The sequence below is a fragment of the Littorina saxatilis genome, linkage group LG8 (genome assembly GCF_037325665.1).
Source record: "Littorina saxatilis isolate snail1 linkage group LG8, US_GU_Lsax_2.0, whole genome shotgun sequence".
Taxonomy (NCBI): domain Eukaryota; kingdom Metazoa; phylum Mollusca; class Gastropoda; order Littorinimorpha; family Littorinidae; genus Littorina; species Littorina saxatilis.
Window position 1 is genome coordinate 66412669 of NC_090252.1, and position 18382 is coordinate 66431050.

The 18382-nt window shown below is 41.6% G+C and overlaps 1 protein-coding gene across 5 annotated transcripts in view; it reads left to right on the forward strand.

Moving 5' to 3' along the window:
- Positions 1 to 15531, forward strand: part of LOC138974204 (cell adhesion molecule CEACAM1-like) — a 26381-nt gene extending 10850 nt beyond the window's left edge. For 4 of the 5 annotated variants that reach the window (XM_070346921.1, XM_070346920.1, XM_070346922.1 and 1 more), the window contains 4 exons: positions 831 to 1076; positions 3948 to 4226; positions 5412 to 5687; positions 15377 to 15531. In XM_070346921.1, coding sequence (XP_070203022.1) covers positions 831 to 1076; positions 3948 to 4226; positions 5412 to 5687; positions 15377 to 15504 — 929 coding nt within the window. In that variant the 3' untranslated portion in view covers positions 15505 to 15531. Of the gene's footprint in view, positions 1 to 830; positions 1077 to 3947; positions 4227 to 5411; positions 5738 to 15376 lie in introns of all 5 variants that reach the window. The other variant, XM_070346923.1, reaches the window with a different exon arrangement.
- Positions 15532 to 18382: the final 2851 nt, after the last annotated feature.

Consider the following 18382-nt stretch of genomic DNA (forward strand, 5'->3'; position numbering starts at 1 on the left):
TAAATAATTATGTGATAATATTACATCATTGCTTGATATTCATAATGCATTTAGAAATGTCTTTTTAATTTTTTTACATGTTAATTATATAAATTGTATTGTAATTAACTTAACTTCTATTTCTTCTTGTTATTAATCGAGTTACCCTCAATGGGCGAGGGCCGGACGAAAAAAAGCATGTGTACTTTGCTTATTCTGTTACCCTCGATAAATAAATAAAGTTCAAAGTTCTCTCACTCTCTGTCCACCAATTAAAATATATAAAGTTCAAAGGACAGCTGATTCTTTGTGTAATATAATGTCTATATTCGATTTACAATACACGAATTCCAAGACAGAGAATCAACAAATAGTGACTCTAGTGGGGTTTTGCCCCGTTTTACCTTTTCCCCTTTGGAGGTGCGTGCAGGAAGCAGAGAGCATGTTTATAAACAAAAACAGCGTCATCTGAACTGAACATTGCATGTGTATACCCGACAGTATTCATCTGGGGGGGGGGGGGGGATTTAGCTGATGAAAGGGGTATTTTGGGTTTCTCCTTAAAAAAGGTACATTTACCGGGTAAGTAGTGGGGGGGGGGGGGGGTGGGGGGTGGGGGGGTCGGATCCAAGGAAACCCCATCTAGATCTTGTCCTGAGAATTCTGTCAAGACTATTCCAGCTGCAAATCCAAAAACAAAGAGACTGCCAATGTTCCAAAATTCAGAATCTAAAAAAAAAAAGAAGTTGTTGGAACATTCGTTGCTGACAAAACAATACGTTACAGTCACAGATATTTCGACCCAGCTTGATATGTTGAACTTGATATATTTCAATATTTTATTATTCCAGCTGCAGCAGCGGAGCCGAAAACAACGTGCAACAAAGACTATGTCCCGGAGGGAACGTCACTGAACTGTACCTGCACCGACTCATCATCTGGCTCTACTGCAAACGTGTCGTGGCCCGGTCACTCCAACACGTCTGTTCTGATAGTGGACAATGTCCGGCGTGACGACAATGGCACCGTGTTCACCTGCCTCATGGAGGGACAGGGTGCGACGGACAGAACCACCAACGTTACACTCCTTGTCGCTTGTGAGTATTGTGTTAATTACCCTGAAAATGTCCCAAACCAATAGACTGCTGTCGTTCCAAATATCAGTACTCAAAACGAGGATACTTTTTTTGAATACTATACAGAACATTTAAGTTCTGTTCATTCCAGTATATTAAAACGTTCCACTAATAACCTGTGTTGCTTCTGTAGCCTGGACATTAAAGGCAAACAACAACAACAATAACAACAACAACAACAACAACAACAACAACAACAACAACAACAACAACAACAACAACAACAACAACAACAACAAACAACACTTTTCTGTCCGATTACAAGGAACAAGAAAGTAGAGTCGGTAGGTCTGTTATTTTTTGTGTTGCTGACATTTTTAAAAAAAAATCATATTCACAAAGTCGCATGGTTATGGCTTTTTATTTGCCGAAAATCGTGCGAGCCGTGTACCTTTTTTTACAATTTTTTAAATGTGATTCATTTGCTTGCGGCTTCGTAGCAAGCGGTAGAAACTTCGATCAAAATAAGTTGTCGTAACGAATTGTTTGTCTGTAAAAGACCGTTGGGTCGATATATTTGTGAATGTAACGTGTGTTTTTTTTATCAATAACAATTAACGTTCCAACAACTTACCTTTCCTGTATTTTGATTGTGCAAAATATATTTTTGTCATTATTAATCATATTATTTTGAAGTGTCAAACATTTTTCTTCTTAAGGTCGGGAGGACAATATGATCGGTCGGGGAATCGGAAATATGTATTTTCTTCTTGACCTAATCCCTTCAAATCCTAAGTTAGGAGGTTGTAAGAGTTTAGTGTAGGTGTGTTGAGGTTATTGTGTTCAAAGCTGTAAGGCCAAATACAAATAGTTGTCATCATTTTCACGAGTTTTCATTCACAAACACCTGGGAAATAAATTTCATGTTCCCCATGCAATAAATCCCCGGTTACCATAGTTGCAGGAAGCAGGTTATACATGGATAATCAAAAGCAAACCCAATAGAAACGCTTGGGGATTCTTTGGCTCTTTTCATTGGCGTTTCCCAAGACCTAAACAGACGACACGACACTGCTTTGCAAAGTTCCAAAAACGAACTGGCAAACTGGCAAAAGTAAACAAAAAACAAAACTACTTCATGAAAGGTCATACATTCATCACAAACAAATGAAACCTAGCGATATGTTTTGTCTTCTTACATAGTCATGGAGTGCGTGTATCTGTGTTTCGATACACAGACGTTCGGATAAACACGAACGTCAAGTTCAAGTCAAACCAATTGACCCCTGGCACACACATTTTGACCCGTGCACAAGACGTTGTATCGATAAACGAAGCGCCCAAATAATGATTAGTAAATAAAAGCAAAGAACATAGCAGCAAGATATGCAAACATCTAACAAAGCCGAGCAAGCAGAATGACAGGTCTAATGAAAAACAAAAAGGCAATGAGTCGGAAACAAGATCGCGATTCTTTCCTTCGCTGCACGACGCAAATCTTCTGTGACCTTTGACCCAACGTAGCTTCCACATTCGATCACAAAGCTTGATATTTACAACTGAAACCCGAGGGGGTGGAATAATGCGAGGAACCTACAGAACTGTGCATCCTCAAACCTGACATATTTATCCCAACATTTTATGAACTCAAAACACAGAAAGTTGCTTTCACACGCCAGCTTTGATTGCAACAACGTGCTGGGGACCCAAACCATGTGTTATCAAAACGGAACTCGTGTTTCAAAGCATAGCTCCCTGTGTTGATTTGGCACTTATTTTCTCACTTCCAAAATGTTGACAAAAACGATGTTTGGTGGTTTGTTGTCAGACCAGCTTTTTTGTCGGTCCTCGGGGGGCATATCGACTTTTGTTTCATATTTATTGACCGCGGCCTATTATGCTCCCCCTCGGATCGACAAAAAAGCTGGTCTGTCAACAACCCATCAAACATCTTATAATGTTGGTTTAGTGTAACGTGACCAAAAAAGATTGGGTCGGTTGGTCGTTTTTACACCCCCGGTATAGGGGTGTGTATAGGATTCGGTCGATGTGTTTGTTTGTTTGTGTGTTTGTGTTCGCATATAGATCTCAAGAATGAACGGACCGATCGTCACCAAACTTGGTGAACAGGTTCTATACATTCCTGAGACGGTCCTTACAAAAATTGGGACCAGTCAAACACACGGTTAGGGAGTTATTGGTGGATTAAGATTCTACAAGGACTTATAGAGGGACATATTAATGGTCAAAGGGAAATAACCTTCTCAGTTGGTGGCAGTGACAATGGTAAGGACGGGGGTGTTTTTCCTACCTCGGAGGAATTTCTTGTTTGTTTTGTTTTTAGTTTTTTTGTCTCTTAAATTTAGTCGATTTTAAAGGAGATTACTTCCCTTAGTCTCGGTATGGTTCGCAAAATGTGCCAACAGTTTTTATTTGTTTTGAGAAATAAAAAAAGTGTTAGGGTCGAAGGGGAATAAAAAGGATCTGTCGGGTTACCCTAAACCAAAATATATTGTTATGTGGGCCAATCAAAGCCTCCCGCACCTTAATGTCATACTCGTATTGTATCGAAAACAATTTGTCGTGTGGCCTTAACCTCCAGGCTTCTATTATTTTAGCGTTCCTCGGACGCTTGCATAACTAGAGCAGGGCTGACGTGCACGAGACCTCCCAACTGGGTGGGAACCAGCTGCTGGGTAAGACTGGTTGTCATTGACACATGCTCATTTTTAGCACAACAATTCCTGTTGCTTTTCCCACAAGGTTTTGTATGACTAACGACCGGTTATTCTTATTGAAATGTTTGTATTTTAAATACTCATGACAGTTGTGTCATTATTAACTCTGCTTGATTGCACTACAACAATTAAGTCATTCTGTGTTTGCTTGCAGATGGACCTACCGATAACACCGTCAGCATTACCAGCAGTCCACAGTACGTCACTAACGAGACAACGAGCGTGACCTTGACCTGCACTGCACGTGACTTCTACCCCTCAGTGACCTACAGCTGGTCCGGCCTACAGTGCACGTCCAACGGAGCGAACTGCACGTTCTTACCACGCCCCGAAGATGAACGCAAATATGTGCACTGCACTGTTCTCAACTCCATTTATCAATCCAGTGGGCACGAGATTAAGGGCTTTGCTGCGTACCAACTTCACTTTGCGTGTAAGAATCATAACCAAGTGAACTAAGAATCAAAAACAAACAAATGTTTTGTTGTTGGAACGTTCAACTATTGACAAAACAATACGTTTCGTTCACAATACGTTTCGTTCACAATACGTTTCGTTCACAATACGTTTCGTTCACAATACGTTTCGTTCACAATACGTTTCGTTCACAATACGTTTCGTTCACAATACGTTTCGTTCACAATACGTTTCGTTCACAATACGTTTCGTTCACAATACGTTTCGTTCACAATACGTTTCGTTCACAATACGTTTCGTTCACAATACGTTTCGTTCACAATACGTTTCGTTCACAATACGTTTCGTTCACAATACGTTTCGTTCACAATACGTTTCGTTCACAATACGTTTCGTTCACAATACGTTTCGTTCACAATACGTTTCGTTCACAATACGTTTCGTTCACAATACGTTTCGTGAACGTTACGTTTTGTTTTGTCAATAATTAAACTTTCGAACAACATACCTTAATATGGTCGGTCGGGGAATCGGAAACAGTTATTTTCTCCTTGACCTAATCCTTTCAAATCCTAGTAGGAGCTAGGTTGTAGATTTCAGTGTAGGTGTGTTGAGGTTATTGTGTTCAAAGCTGTTCTCAAAGCCTCCGCACCCTCGTTTCATACTCGTGTTGGATCGGAAACAATTTGTCTTGTTGCCTCAATCCGCAGGCTTCCATTATGTTAGCATTGCTCGGAAGCACTCATAAATAGAGCAGGGGTAATGTGCACGAGGAAGTCCCCAACTGGGTGGGAACCAGCTGCAGTGTCAGATTGGTTGCGATTGTGAAATTCTCATTTTCAGCGTAAGAATTCATTTTGCTTTGAATAACTATCGACCGGTACTCCTCATTGACTGTGTGGATATCTAATAATCATCAAATGTGTGTCTTTGTTGGGCTACAATAAGTCGTGGCTTGTTTCCTTGCAGATGGACCTACCGATAACACCGTCAGCATTACGATAAGTCGTGGTGTGTTTACTTGCAGATGGACCTACCGATAACACCGTCAACATTACAATAAGTCGTGGTGTGTTTACTTGCAGATGGACCTACCGATAACACCGTCAACATTACAATAAGTCGTGGTGTGTTTACTTGCAGATGGACCTACCGATAACACCGTCAGCATTACAATAAGTCGTGGTTTGTTTACTTGCAGATGGACCTACCGATAACACCGTCAGCATTACTAGCAGCCCATCTGTCGTCACTAGCGAGACACCGAGCGTGACCTTGACCTGCACTGCACGTGACTTCTATCCCTCAGTGACCTACAGCTGGTCCGGCCTGTGCACGTCCAACACAGCGATCTGTACGTTCACACCACGCGCTGAAGATGAACGCAAATATGTGTACTGCACTGTTCTCAACTCCATTTATCAATCCAGTGGGCACGAGATTAAGGGCTTTGCTGCGTACCAACTTCAATTTGCGTGTAAGCATCATATAACCAAGTAACCCGAGAATAAAAAACAACCAAGAAAGGTATGTTGTTGGAACGTGTTATTATTGACAAAACAAAACGTTACGTTCACGTAAAGTATAGTGAACGTAAAGTATAGTAATAATAATAATAATAAGAACATTTATATAGCGCTAAATCAAAAACTTTCGTTAAAAAGGCTTGCTCTAAGCGCTTGACATCTAAACTAAAACGTCATTCACACTCTTTACAATGATGTACAAGAACTTCATGTCACACTCTTTCATTCGGTATAGCACCATTCACACAGTTGTTATTTTGTACAAGACAATAAGTTAGTCTAACATTTAGAATGTTCATAAGATGAAAACAAGAGAAAACCAGACTGATTAAAACAACTGCTTAGTGCTAACAAAGCATGAATCTTAATGATAACGTAATACATGTTTAACTGTTAAGACCATAAAAAAACCTATATGCTAAATAACTTCGAACTTTTAAGAACTTCTTATAAGATACACAGCACATCTAGATAAACACCAGAATGATAAAACAAAAGGCAACTCGTTAAAACTATTAAATGCATCAATGTCTAAAACACGAAAGACTCAAATATAAGATACACAATTCTCTAGAATTGTTTATTAAAACTGAAACCGACCTGCTCAAAGTAAACCATACCCACCCCCTCCCTACCCACCCCCAACCTTCCTCCTACACTAAATACTAATTATTTCTACTCTTAACTTCCCAACCACACGTTATCCATAAACTATGCACAGGAACATGTGTGTCAGCATTATGTGGCACCGACATGACTTGTGCATATCTAGCTTACAGCTAAGGGTTAAAGTTAAAGGACTACTGCAGTGAAAACTTATATTTATAATAATTTAAAACAAAAGACAAAAATAACAAGCTGAATAGAGATGGAACCGTTACAGAACAGGATGGCAAAATGTTGCGACTTTAGGAGTTGTGTTTCTGGAAGAGGTGAGTTTTGAGTGCTCGCTTGAATGACTGTACTGACTGAGAGTGGCGAATGTGAGAGGGGAGAGAGTTCCATTGAGTAGATGCGGAAAATGCAAAAGTGCGTTGTCCATATGCTTTTGATTTTGTGTGTGGGATGACTAGGGTGCGGCTATCAGAAGAGGAGCGGAGTTGTCTAGCAGGAGTGTATACAGTGAGAAGTTCAGAGAAATAAGCAGGAGACGAGGCAGAGAAGAAGTGAAAGCAGAGAGTGGACAGTTTGTATTCAATGCGGGCTTGGATGGGTAACCAGTGGAGTGTGCGGCGAAGTGGTGTGACATGATCATATTTTCGTGCTTTGAGGATCAGGCGTGCTGCAGAATTTTGAACTTTCTGTAGTTTGTGCAGGAGGTAGAGTGGACAGCCAGAGAGAAGAGAGTTACAGTAGTCAAGTTTAGAAAGAACAATAGAGCAGACTAGAGTGTTTGTAGTTTGAACGGACAGAGTATGGCGGATGGTTGCGATCTTGCGGAGTTCAAAGTATGCGGACCTACAGATGTTGGAGATGTGCTTGTTGAGTGTCATGTCTGAGGAGATGGTGAAGCCGAGGTTTCTAGCTGAAGAAGAGAAAGAGATGTCGGTATTGCCTACTTGGACAGACGAAGGTTGAGAATTTGGGAACTTAGTGGACTTTTTCATGCACAGAAGTGCCTCTGTCTTATCATCATTTAGTTTTAACTTATTTTCTACCATCCATGACTTAACATCTAAGATACAGGTCTGAATGGTCTGGATGGTGGCATGTGTCTCAGCGGGGGAACTAGGCTTATACAACTGGGTATCATCAGCAAAAGACTGGTTTGAAACGGAATGATTTTGAATGAGGGCAGACAAGGGTTTGGTATACATAATGAAGAGGACGGGGCCAAGTACAGAGCCTTGAGGGACACCGAAAACAAGGGGGGCTGGGGCTGATCTCTGGCTATCGACAAGCACAGCCTGAGTTCTATCCGTAAGGTAGGACTCAAACCATGCCAGCGCTGGACCAGAGATGCCATACAGGGTCTGGAGCCTGCTCAGCAGCGTGACATGATCTATTGTGTCAAACGCTGCCGAGAGGTCCAGTAGGGTGAGCACAGACACATCACCACCATCCAGAGCAGACAGAATGTCGTTGGTCACCTTGAGCAGGGCAGTCTCAGTACAGTGAGAAGGACGGTATGCTGACTGAGAATGCGAGATCAGATCATGAGTGTTCAAATACACTAACAGCTGCTTTAAAACTACTTTCTCAATGATCTTTCACAAAAATGAAAGGTTAGAAACAGGGCGGTAGTTCTTTAAGACATTTACATCGAGATTGGATTTCTTAAGGAGCGGTTTCACAAGTGCAGTTTTGAACAATGATGGAAAAACACCAGACAACAGGCTATCATTAACAATCTGGGTGAGAACAGGCAACAGAAGATCAAGGTTTTCAACAAGTATTGGTGTGGGCAATGCATCAAGTGGACAAGTTGTAGGTTTGGATTTCAAAATAATCTCTCTAAGGTCCTTCTCACTGACATTCTGGAATGCTAAAAACGTACAGGCAGGGGAAGCATCAACATGAGTGGGTGCAGCAGAATTAACAGCTAGCGTGTCAAGTTCTGATCTAATATCAGCTACTTTCTGGATGAAAAAATCTCTAAAAACATCAGGCAGCTCACTAACAGGAAATACAGTGGGGAGTGGGGACACCTTAGTGCGGCCAGTCAAGCGGTTGCAAATATCAAACAGTTTCTTGCTAGAAGAACAAGTGGCAATCTGAGTCTGCAGAAAAAGTGTCTTAGCGGAGTGTACGATCTTGGTTACAACGTTCTTGGTGTAGTTAAAAATCTGCTTATGTACAGTGAGACCCGTCTGAAGGCACTTGCGCTCGGCACGCCTACGCTCACACTTTGCATCACGCAGTTCCTCACTAATAGCAGGATACCACGGTGCTGACTTGGACGGACGGACACGGCGACGCAAACTGGGAGCATGGACATCCAGAGCGGCACGGAGTACAACTTCAAGCTGATCAGCTGTAAGAGAAGGGGACAGCGCAGTCTGCAGCTCTTCCCTGAAACTATCTTTGTCCATCGTACGCAGACAACGGACAGAAGTGAAAACAGGGGGTGGGGTGGGGGGCCTAGTCATCAGATCGAACAAAACACAATAGTGAACGTAAAGTATAGTGAACGTAAAGTATAGTGAACGTAAAGTATAGTGAACGTAAAGTATAGTGAACGTAAAGTATAGTGAACGTAAAGTATAGTGAACGTAAAGTATAGTGAACGTAAAGTATAGTGAACGTAACGTTTTGTTTTGTCAATAATTAAACGTTCCAACAACCTACCTTTCTTGGATTTTGATTCTGAGTGTTGGAACGTTGGCAGTCTCTTTGTGTTTGGATTTCAAGTAACCTGAGTCTAATTCTGTACATGTTTGTTGTATTCTTATTCACCAAAAGACGCAATCTTGGTTTGACGGGTATGCCTGGTTAAAAATAAAAATTAGTTCTTGCGAGAATCTTAAAGGCACAGTACGCCTCCCGTAAACCATCACAGATACTGTCAGGCTTTTACACACAGTACAAACACCCTTCCATTTGAACGCTCACCAAACGGGAACATCCTAGGTGCCCCACGTAAAGAGCGAGCAATTTTCAAAGAATTAATGTTGCGGATTGTCTCAGTAGACAATCGGACCGTGGTGCGTTTTGGCGCTAGACCTAACTTTTAAAATCTAAATAATAGACTGACAGCTTGCTTGCTACACAAACATTCTTAAGTCATAAAAGAAATCTTTTTTCATTAAGACAAGATCAGTACAATTCGAAGTTTTGAAAGTTTGAAAAAAGAAAAGCCCGGAAGCAGGGTCACGCAATGTCGTGGTTCTCGTAGCAGACGACGGTTTATGCCTATCGCCAGTTCCTCTAAACAATCAAAAGCCATCACTAGGGTTCTTGTGAACCACATCCGTTTGTTTTATGCATAGTCAGAGGTACATAATAACGTGCTATTGCAGATAAGCTCACATCGAGTCGCATTCAAATTACTAACTGACGACTACATTGTGAAAAAGAGAAACTGGATCACACGGGTTCACGATGGCTCAGGGGTAAGATAAACAACGCAAAAATAAATTCTTTGAAAATTGCTCGCTCTTTGCGGAGGGCACCTAGGATGTTCTCAAGCGGTGAGAGTTTAACTGAAAGGGTGTCTGTACTGTGTGTAAAAGCCTGACAGTATCTGTGATGATTTACGGGAGGCTTACTGTGCCTTTAAACTAATGAGGCAGAGCGCTGTTTAGAGATCTGATAAACCAAGGGAAGTAATTGGTTCTTGTGTTTTAAATCTGTTTGGTAGTGTTGCCCCGAATTCCTTGGTTTAAACAAGTTTATTCCGTAAATTTCATTGGAATATTGCCGCATACATGAAATAAGGAACATGGAGCACAACAAGCTAGGCTTATGAGCGTACTCTTAAAAGCAAATTCCTTGGAGTATTAAGAACGTTTAAGCTTGCTGTTTAATGTATAATGCTTTACATGGTTGTTGTGCTTTTATTTACCTGGAGACTCAATCTTGGTTTAATGGGTATATCTGGTTTAAAAAAAAAAGGTTCTTGTGTTGTGAAGTTTTAGTAAAAAGACTTCGTTAAGTCTTTGCGAAGTCAGCTTTGGGCTAAATAAAGAACAGCCTTTAGATAATAGAAAACTTGCTATGATCATAATTATAAGAGGTTGAAAGACGCTTTAAATTGAATGTTTTTGTGTTAGGTGCCAGGAGAATGGTTGCGAGTGGATCTCGCTTTTGGTTGTTTATATTTAGATAACTTTTCCATAATTATGACTATTATTGCTAGGGATATTTGGTCAAGAACAATAACCACAAGAAGTAACAAGTCGCGTAAGGCGAAAATACAATATTTAGTCAAGTAGCTGTCGAACTCCCAGAATGAAACTGAACGCAATGCCATTTTTCAGCAAGACCGTATACTCGTAGCATCGTCAGTCCACCGCTCATGGCAAAGGCAGTGAAATTGACAAGAAGAGCGGGGTAGTAGTTGCGCTAAGAAGGATAGCACGCTTTTCTGTACCTCTCTTTGTTTTAACTTTCTGAGCGTGTTTTTAATCCAAACATATCATATCTATATGTTTTTGGAATCAGGAACCGACAAGGAATAAGATGAAAGTGTTTTTAAATTGATTTCGACAATTTAATTTTGATAATAATTTTTATATATTTAATTTTCAGAGCTTGTTTTTAATCCGAATATAACATATTTATATGTTTTTTGAATTAGCAAATGATGGAGAATAAGATAAACGTAAATTTGGATCGTTTTATAATTTTTTTTTTTTTTACAATTTTCAGATTTTTAATGACCAAAGTCATTAATTAATTTTTAAGCCACCACGCTGAAATGCAATACCAAAGTCCGGGCTTCGTCGAAGATTACTTGACCAAAATTTCAACCAATTTGGTTGAAAAATGAGGGCGTGACAGTGCTGCCTCAACTTTCACGAAAAGCCGGATATGACGTCATCAAAGACATTTATAAAAAAAATGAAAAAAAACGTTCGGGGATTTCATACTTAGGAACTCTCATGTCAAATTTCATAAAGATCGGTCCAGTAGTTTAGTCTGAATCGCTCTACACACACACACACACACACACACACACACACACACACACACACACACACACACACACACACACACACAGACACACAGACACACACACGCACATACACCACGACCCTCGTTTCGATTCCCCCTCGATGTTAAAATATTTAGTCAAAACTTGACTAAATATAAAAACATATACAGAGACACTAAACCTCGCATGACAACATACACAGGGACACTAAACCTCACATGACAACATACACAGGAACACTAAACCTCACATGACAACATACACAGGGACACTAAACCTCGCATGACAACATACAGAGGGACACTAAACCTCACATGACAACATACACAGGGACACTAAACCTCACATGACAACATACACGGGGACACTAAACCTCACATGACAACATACACAGGGACACTAAACCTCGCATGACAACATACACAGGGACACTAAACCTCACATGACAACATACACAGGGACACTAAACCTCACATGACAACATACACGGGGACACTAAACCTCACATGACAACATACACAGGGACACTAAACCTCACATGACAACATATACAGCGACACTAAACCTCACATGACAACATATACAGCGACACTAAACCTCACATGACAACATATACAGCGACACTAAACCTCACATGACAACATATACAGGGACACTAAACCTCGCATGACAACATACACAGGGACACTAAACCTCGCATGACAACATACACAGGGACACTAAACCTCGCATGACAACATACACAGGGACACTAAACCTCACATGACAACATACACAGGGACACTAAACCTCACATGACAACATATACAGGGACACTAAACCTTACATGACAACATATACAGCGACACTAAACCTCACATGACAACATATACAGCGACACTAAACCTCACATGACAACATACACAGGGACACTAAACCTCACATGACAACATACACAGGGACACTAAACCTCACATGACAACATATACAGGGACACTAAACCTCACATGACAACATACACAGGGACACTAAACCTCACATGACAACATACACAGGGACACTAAACCTCGCATGACAACATACACAGGGACACTAAACCTCACATGACAACATATACAGGGACACTAAACCTCGCATGACAACATATACAGGGACACTAAACCTCGCATGACAACATATACAGGGACACTAAACCTCACATGACAACATATACAGGGACACTAAACCTCACATGACAACATATACAGGGACACTAAACCTCACATGACAACATATACAGCGACACTAAACCTCACATGACAACATATACAGCGACACTAAACCTCACATGACAACATATACAGCGACACTAAACCTCACATGACAACATATACAGGGACACTAAACCTCGCATGACAACATACACAGGGACACTAAACCTCGCATGACAACATACATAGGGACACTAAACCTCGCATGACAACATACACAGGGACACTAAACCTCACATGACAACATACACAGGGCAGGGCCGGACTACCGGGGGGGTTATGGGGGTTGCGCAACCCCCCCCCCTAGCCTAAACATGTACCTTACTTATTTAATTTTTTTTTTATTATTGCTTATTTTATGCCGTTTCATGCAAGGAGCGACCATTTTCCTATCTCAGAATATGACCTACCCGTCAGCTTCAGGGGGCTTCGCCCCCTGACCCCCACAACGAGGGGGGGGGGTGGGGGTGGTGTGGGTTCTAGGGTTTCCGGACCCCCCCCTCCAGCCAAAAAATAAAAATATTGAATGAGGTATGCATTTCTTTATTTTACATTGAGTTTCAATTTTTGGGGTATTAATCAGTGACAAAATCTGCTGCCTGAAACTGGTAATGATCATCCTCAGAATGCACCAGATTGCACCATTTTGCATCCTTTTTTTCAAAATTTTCCGGGGGGGCATGCCCCCGGACCCCCCTAGCAAGCTAGGCGCTTCGCGCCGTCGGCTCGGCGCTTCGCACCCATATCTTCACAATATACTTTTGAAAAAAACCCAGTCATAAAATGAACTGATCCGCCCCTGCCGCCAGGGGAGACATCCCCCTGAGCTACCACTGGCAACCCCCCCCCTCCTCTTCGCCTAGTCCGGCCCTGCAGGGACACTAAACCTCACATGACAACATATACAGGGACACTAAACCTCACATGACAACATATACAGCGACACTAAACCTCACATGACAACATATACAGGGACACTAAACCTCGCATGACAACATATACAGGGACACTAAACCTCGCATGACAACATATACAGGGACACTAAACCTCACATGACAACATATACAGGGACACTAAACCTCACATGACAACATATACAGGGACACTAAACCTCACATGACAACATATACAGCGACACTAAACCTCACATGACAACATATACAGCGACACTAAACCTCACATGACAACATATGCAGCGACACTAAACCTCACATGACAACATATACAGGGACACTAAACCTCGCATGACAACATACACAGGGACACTAAACCTCGCATGACAACATACATAGGGACACTAAACCTCGCATGACAACATACACAGGGACACTAAACCTCACATGACAACATACACAGGGCAGGGCCGGACTACCGGGGGGGTTATGGGGGTTGCGCAACCCCCCCCCCCTAGCCTAAACATGTACCTTACTTATTTAATTTTTTTTTTATTATTGCTTATTTTATGCCGTTTCATGCAAGGAGCGACCATTTTCCTATCTCAGAATATGACCTACCCGTCAGCTTCAGGGGGCTTCGCCCCCTGACCCCCACAACGAGGGGGGGGGGTGGGGGTGGTGTGGGTTCTAGGGTTTCCGGACCCCCCCCTCCAGCCAAAAAATAAAAATATTGAATGAGGTATGCATTTCTTTATTTTACATTGAGTTTCAATTTTTGGGGTATTAATCAGTGACAAAATCTGCTGCCTGAAACTGGTAATGATCATCCTCAGAATGCACCAGATTGCACCATTTTGCATCCTTTTTTTCAAAATTTTCCGGGGGGGCATGCCCCCGGACCCCCCTAGCAAGCTAGGCGCTTCGCGCCGTCGGCTCGGCGCTTCGCGCCGTCGGCTCGGCGCTTCGCACCCATATCTTCACAATATATTCTTTTGAAAAAAAACCAGTCATAAAATGAACTGATCCGCCCCTGCCGCCAGGGGAGACATCCCCCTGAGCCACCACTGGCAACCCCCCCCCTCCTCTTCGCCTAGTCCGGCCCTGCAGGGACACTAAACCTCACATGACAACATATACAGCGACACTAAACCTCACATGACAACATATACAGCGACACTAAACCTCACATGACAACATACACAGGGACACTAAACCTCACATGACAACATACACAGGGACACTAAACCTCACATGACAACATATACAGGGACACTAAACCTCACATGACAACATACACAGGGACACTAAACCTCACATGACAACATACACAGGGACACTAAACCTCACATGACAACATATACAGGGACACTAAACCTCGCATGACAACATATACAGGGACACTAAACCTCACATGACAACATATACAGGGACACTAAACCTCACATGACAACATATTCTAACATGTAAAAGCGTGTTCTATGTATGCTTAGATAACCTTTTGGTCTGTATGTCTATCTATATATATGTCTATCTAGCTATCTATGTATCTATATATGTATCTGTCTGTCTCTCTGTCTATCTTTCTGACTGGATTGTTGTCTGTCTGCCTTTCTGTCTGTCGCTCTTCCCAGGCTTGTATTTCTCTCTCCCTGTCAGTTTATCTTTTTTTTTCTAAAGAGAAGGTTGGAAGTTTAGGCTAAGCGTAAAACCGTTACCTGTTCGTAATAAAGTTCTCAGTTCGGAGTCTTTCAGTCAATCCCTCTGGCTGTGTGTATGTCTTCGTACGAAGATACTGCCTGATTGTCTACATATCTGTCTGTGTGCGTGCCTGTCTATTTATCGTTAGTCTACTTGTATGTTAAGGTCACAAATGAAGTTGTAATCTTCAATGTATGTATTTGTTTCTTTTCCTTTTTCAGCCACTACCCAGTCTACCAATCCGCCAAAGAACAGCCTCGCAGGAAAAGCCAACATCGAAGGACTATTTATTTTAGTGTGTCTTTTTGCAACAACGGCAGCAGTTGAACAGTTGAACAGTCACTTGTAATAATAATAATAATAATGCAAACTTTTATAGCGCTATTCTAGAAAAATGTCTACTCTTAGCGCTTTACAATACATACATCGACCAAGCATACTATACACGCACAGGCAAAGAAACCGACCAAACATAACCAACAAACTATACATGCACAGGCAAAGAAAACGACCAAACATACAATACACGCACAGGCAAAGATAACGACCAAACATAAACAAACATACTATGACCAATCATAACCAACATACTATACGCGCGCAGGCAAAGAGAACAATCAGCACATGTAATAATTACTGACAACTAATGATGCAGGCATACAATGACAGTCCAATACACAGCCTAGGCACAAGAACCACATAAGGCTACTGTTTAAAAACGTGTCAACAATACTATTTACACACACACAAACAGTGCTGACACAAAGCGCAGGAAATATATATACACGTTATTTTAGGCACTAGGTAGGGGGTGAGGTGGGGCGGGATGGGGTGGGTGGGGAGATGCTGGAGGGAAAATCACTTGCGCTGAAAGAGGTGTGTTTTGAGATTTGTCTTGAATGTAGTGAGAGAATCTGTGTGTCTGAGAGGCAGAGGTAATCTATTCCAGGTCACAGGGGCTTGATAGGCGAAGGACCTCTCGCCACATGTCTTTGTTTGCACTGTGGGGAGTCGGAAGAGTCGAGTGTCGGCGGCGGAGCGAAGCTGACGAGAGGGGGTGTAGAGATTGAGGAGTTCTGAGAAGTATTCTGGGGCAGAACCAGAAACGACGGCAAAAGAAAGAGAGGAGAGTTTGTATTCGATCCTTTTAGTGATAGGCAGCCAGTGTAGAGAGTGAAGAAGGGGTGTGGCGTGTTCATATTTGGAAGATTTGAAGACCAGGCGGGCAGCGTTATTTTGGATCCTTTGAAGTCTATCTAAAAGGTACTTAGGGAGACCGGCCAGAAGAGAATTGCAATAATCTATCTTTGAGAGGACTACAGAACACACTAACGTTTTGGTTGCATCAGTGGTGAGGTAGTGACGGACTGAACTAATCTTGCGCAGCTCTAGATAGGCGTACTTGCAGATGTTAGAGATGTGTTTTTGGAAAGAGAGAGTTGGATCGAGAGTGACGCCAAGGCTGCGGACAGACGGAGAGAAAGAGATAGGTAGTTCGTTGACAGTGAGAGAGGCAGGAAGAGAAGGGTGATTGAGAAATTTCTTGGGACAGGCCAGCATAACTTCGGTTTTGTCACTATTTAACTGGAGTTTGTTTAAAGAGGGAGAGTAAGAGAAAGAGAGAGAGAGAGAGAGAGAGAGAGAGAGAGAGAGAGAGAGAGAGAGAGAGAGTGAATGAGACAGAGACCGAGAGAGAGACAGAGTGAATGAGACAGAGACAGAGACCGAGAGAGAGAAAGAGAGAGAGAGAGAAATAGAGAGAGAGAGAGAGGGAGATAGTACGTGAGAGAGAAAGATAGAGAGGGAGAAAGAGATAGAGAGAGAGATACAGAGAAAGAGAGAGAGAGAGTAAGAGAGAGAGAGAGAGATAGAGAGAGAGAGAAAGAGGGAGAGAAAGAGAGAGAGAGAACGAGAGAGAGAGAAAGAGAGAGAAAGATAGAGAGAAAGAGGGAGAGTAAGAGAAAGAGAGAGAGAGAGAGAGAGAGAGAGAGAGAGAGAGAGAGAGAAACTGAAACTGAAACTGAAACTGAAACTGAACTTTATTACCAAAGGATAGAGGTTTTAGGCAAAGCCTAATCTTACAACCTGTCCCTTATACAAACACTTAATACAGACGCACATAATATAGATAGTAAAATTGACAAGGTTATTGTTACTTACAGACGTACATAATGTAAATAGGAATAAGAAAAGGGTTATGGTTTTGTATACACATTCAAAAATGGGAAAAACAATATAGTTTGGAAATTGCAGCATAGTTGCAATAATGCATTGCATATAAACATCCAAAACAACTAATAACAAAAGGGAGAAAACAAATGTGGGGAGGAATTGTCCCAATCATTCGCATGTATATCATTATCAATACATACACATAAAGAACAAATCAAAATACAAACATAACTTGACTAAATGTAAAAAGCACTAAAATATCAGACATGAAAAGTGTTCTATTTACCCATTAAGCGGGAATGAAACTGGCGCCTAAACGTTTTCACAGAAGAGGCATTTTGGAGGGGAAGGGGTATGGAATTCCATAGAGACGCTCATGAGAAGGCTAAACTTGACTTATACAAGTCTAGACGAGGGATGGGGGGAATCAGGTTCTGGGACCCATATCTTTTTGTGGCATGTCTGAAATGTGATTTTAAATATCCAGGAACATTATTGTTAATTACTTTGTACATAAAGACAGCCTTGTTTAGCGTCAACTGATCTTTCAAGGGAAGGAAATTAAGGAGCTTTAATTTATCATCTGTTGGCTTATTTGACTCATGCAGAATTAGTTTTGCAGCACGGCGATGAAGAGAATTGAGTCGTTTGAGATGAACATCACTGCAGTTATCCCAAAGTGTTGAAGCAAAGTTGATATGGGGCATTATGTGAGCGTAATAAAACAACTTGAGTGCTTCCACATCGGCATAATGTCTTAATTTAGACAATAAGTACAAATTTTTAGATACTAATTTGCAAATTTTACTCAAGTGAGTTTGCCATTTCAATTCTTGATCAACGGTAACCCCTAATAATTTATGCTCTTTAACTTGTTGCACTTGAGTTGAATCAATTGACAGTTGAAGTTGTAAGGGTTTTAATTGGTGTTTTTGTCTAGTTGTAATCACCATACTTTTCGTCTTAACAGGGTGAATAACCATTGCATTAGTGGTGCACCATTCTGTCATCTCATCTATACTTTTTTGAAGAGATTGGTTGACGGCTACCAAAGA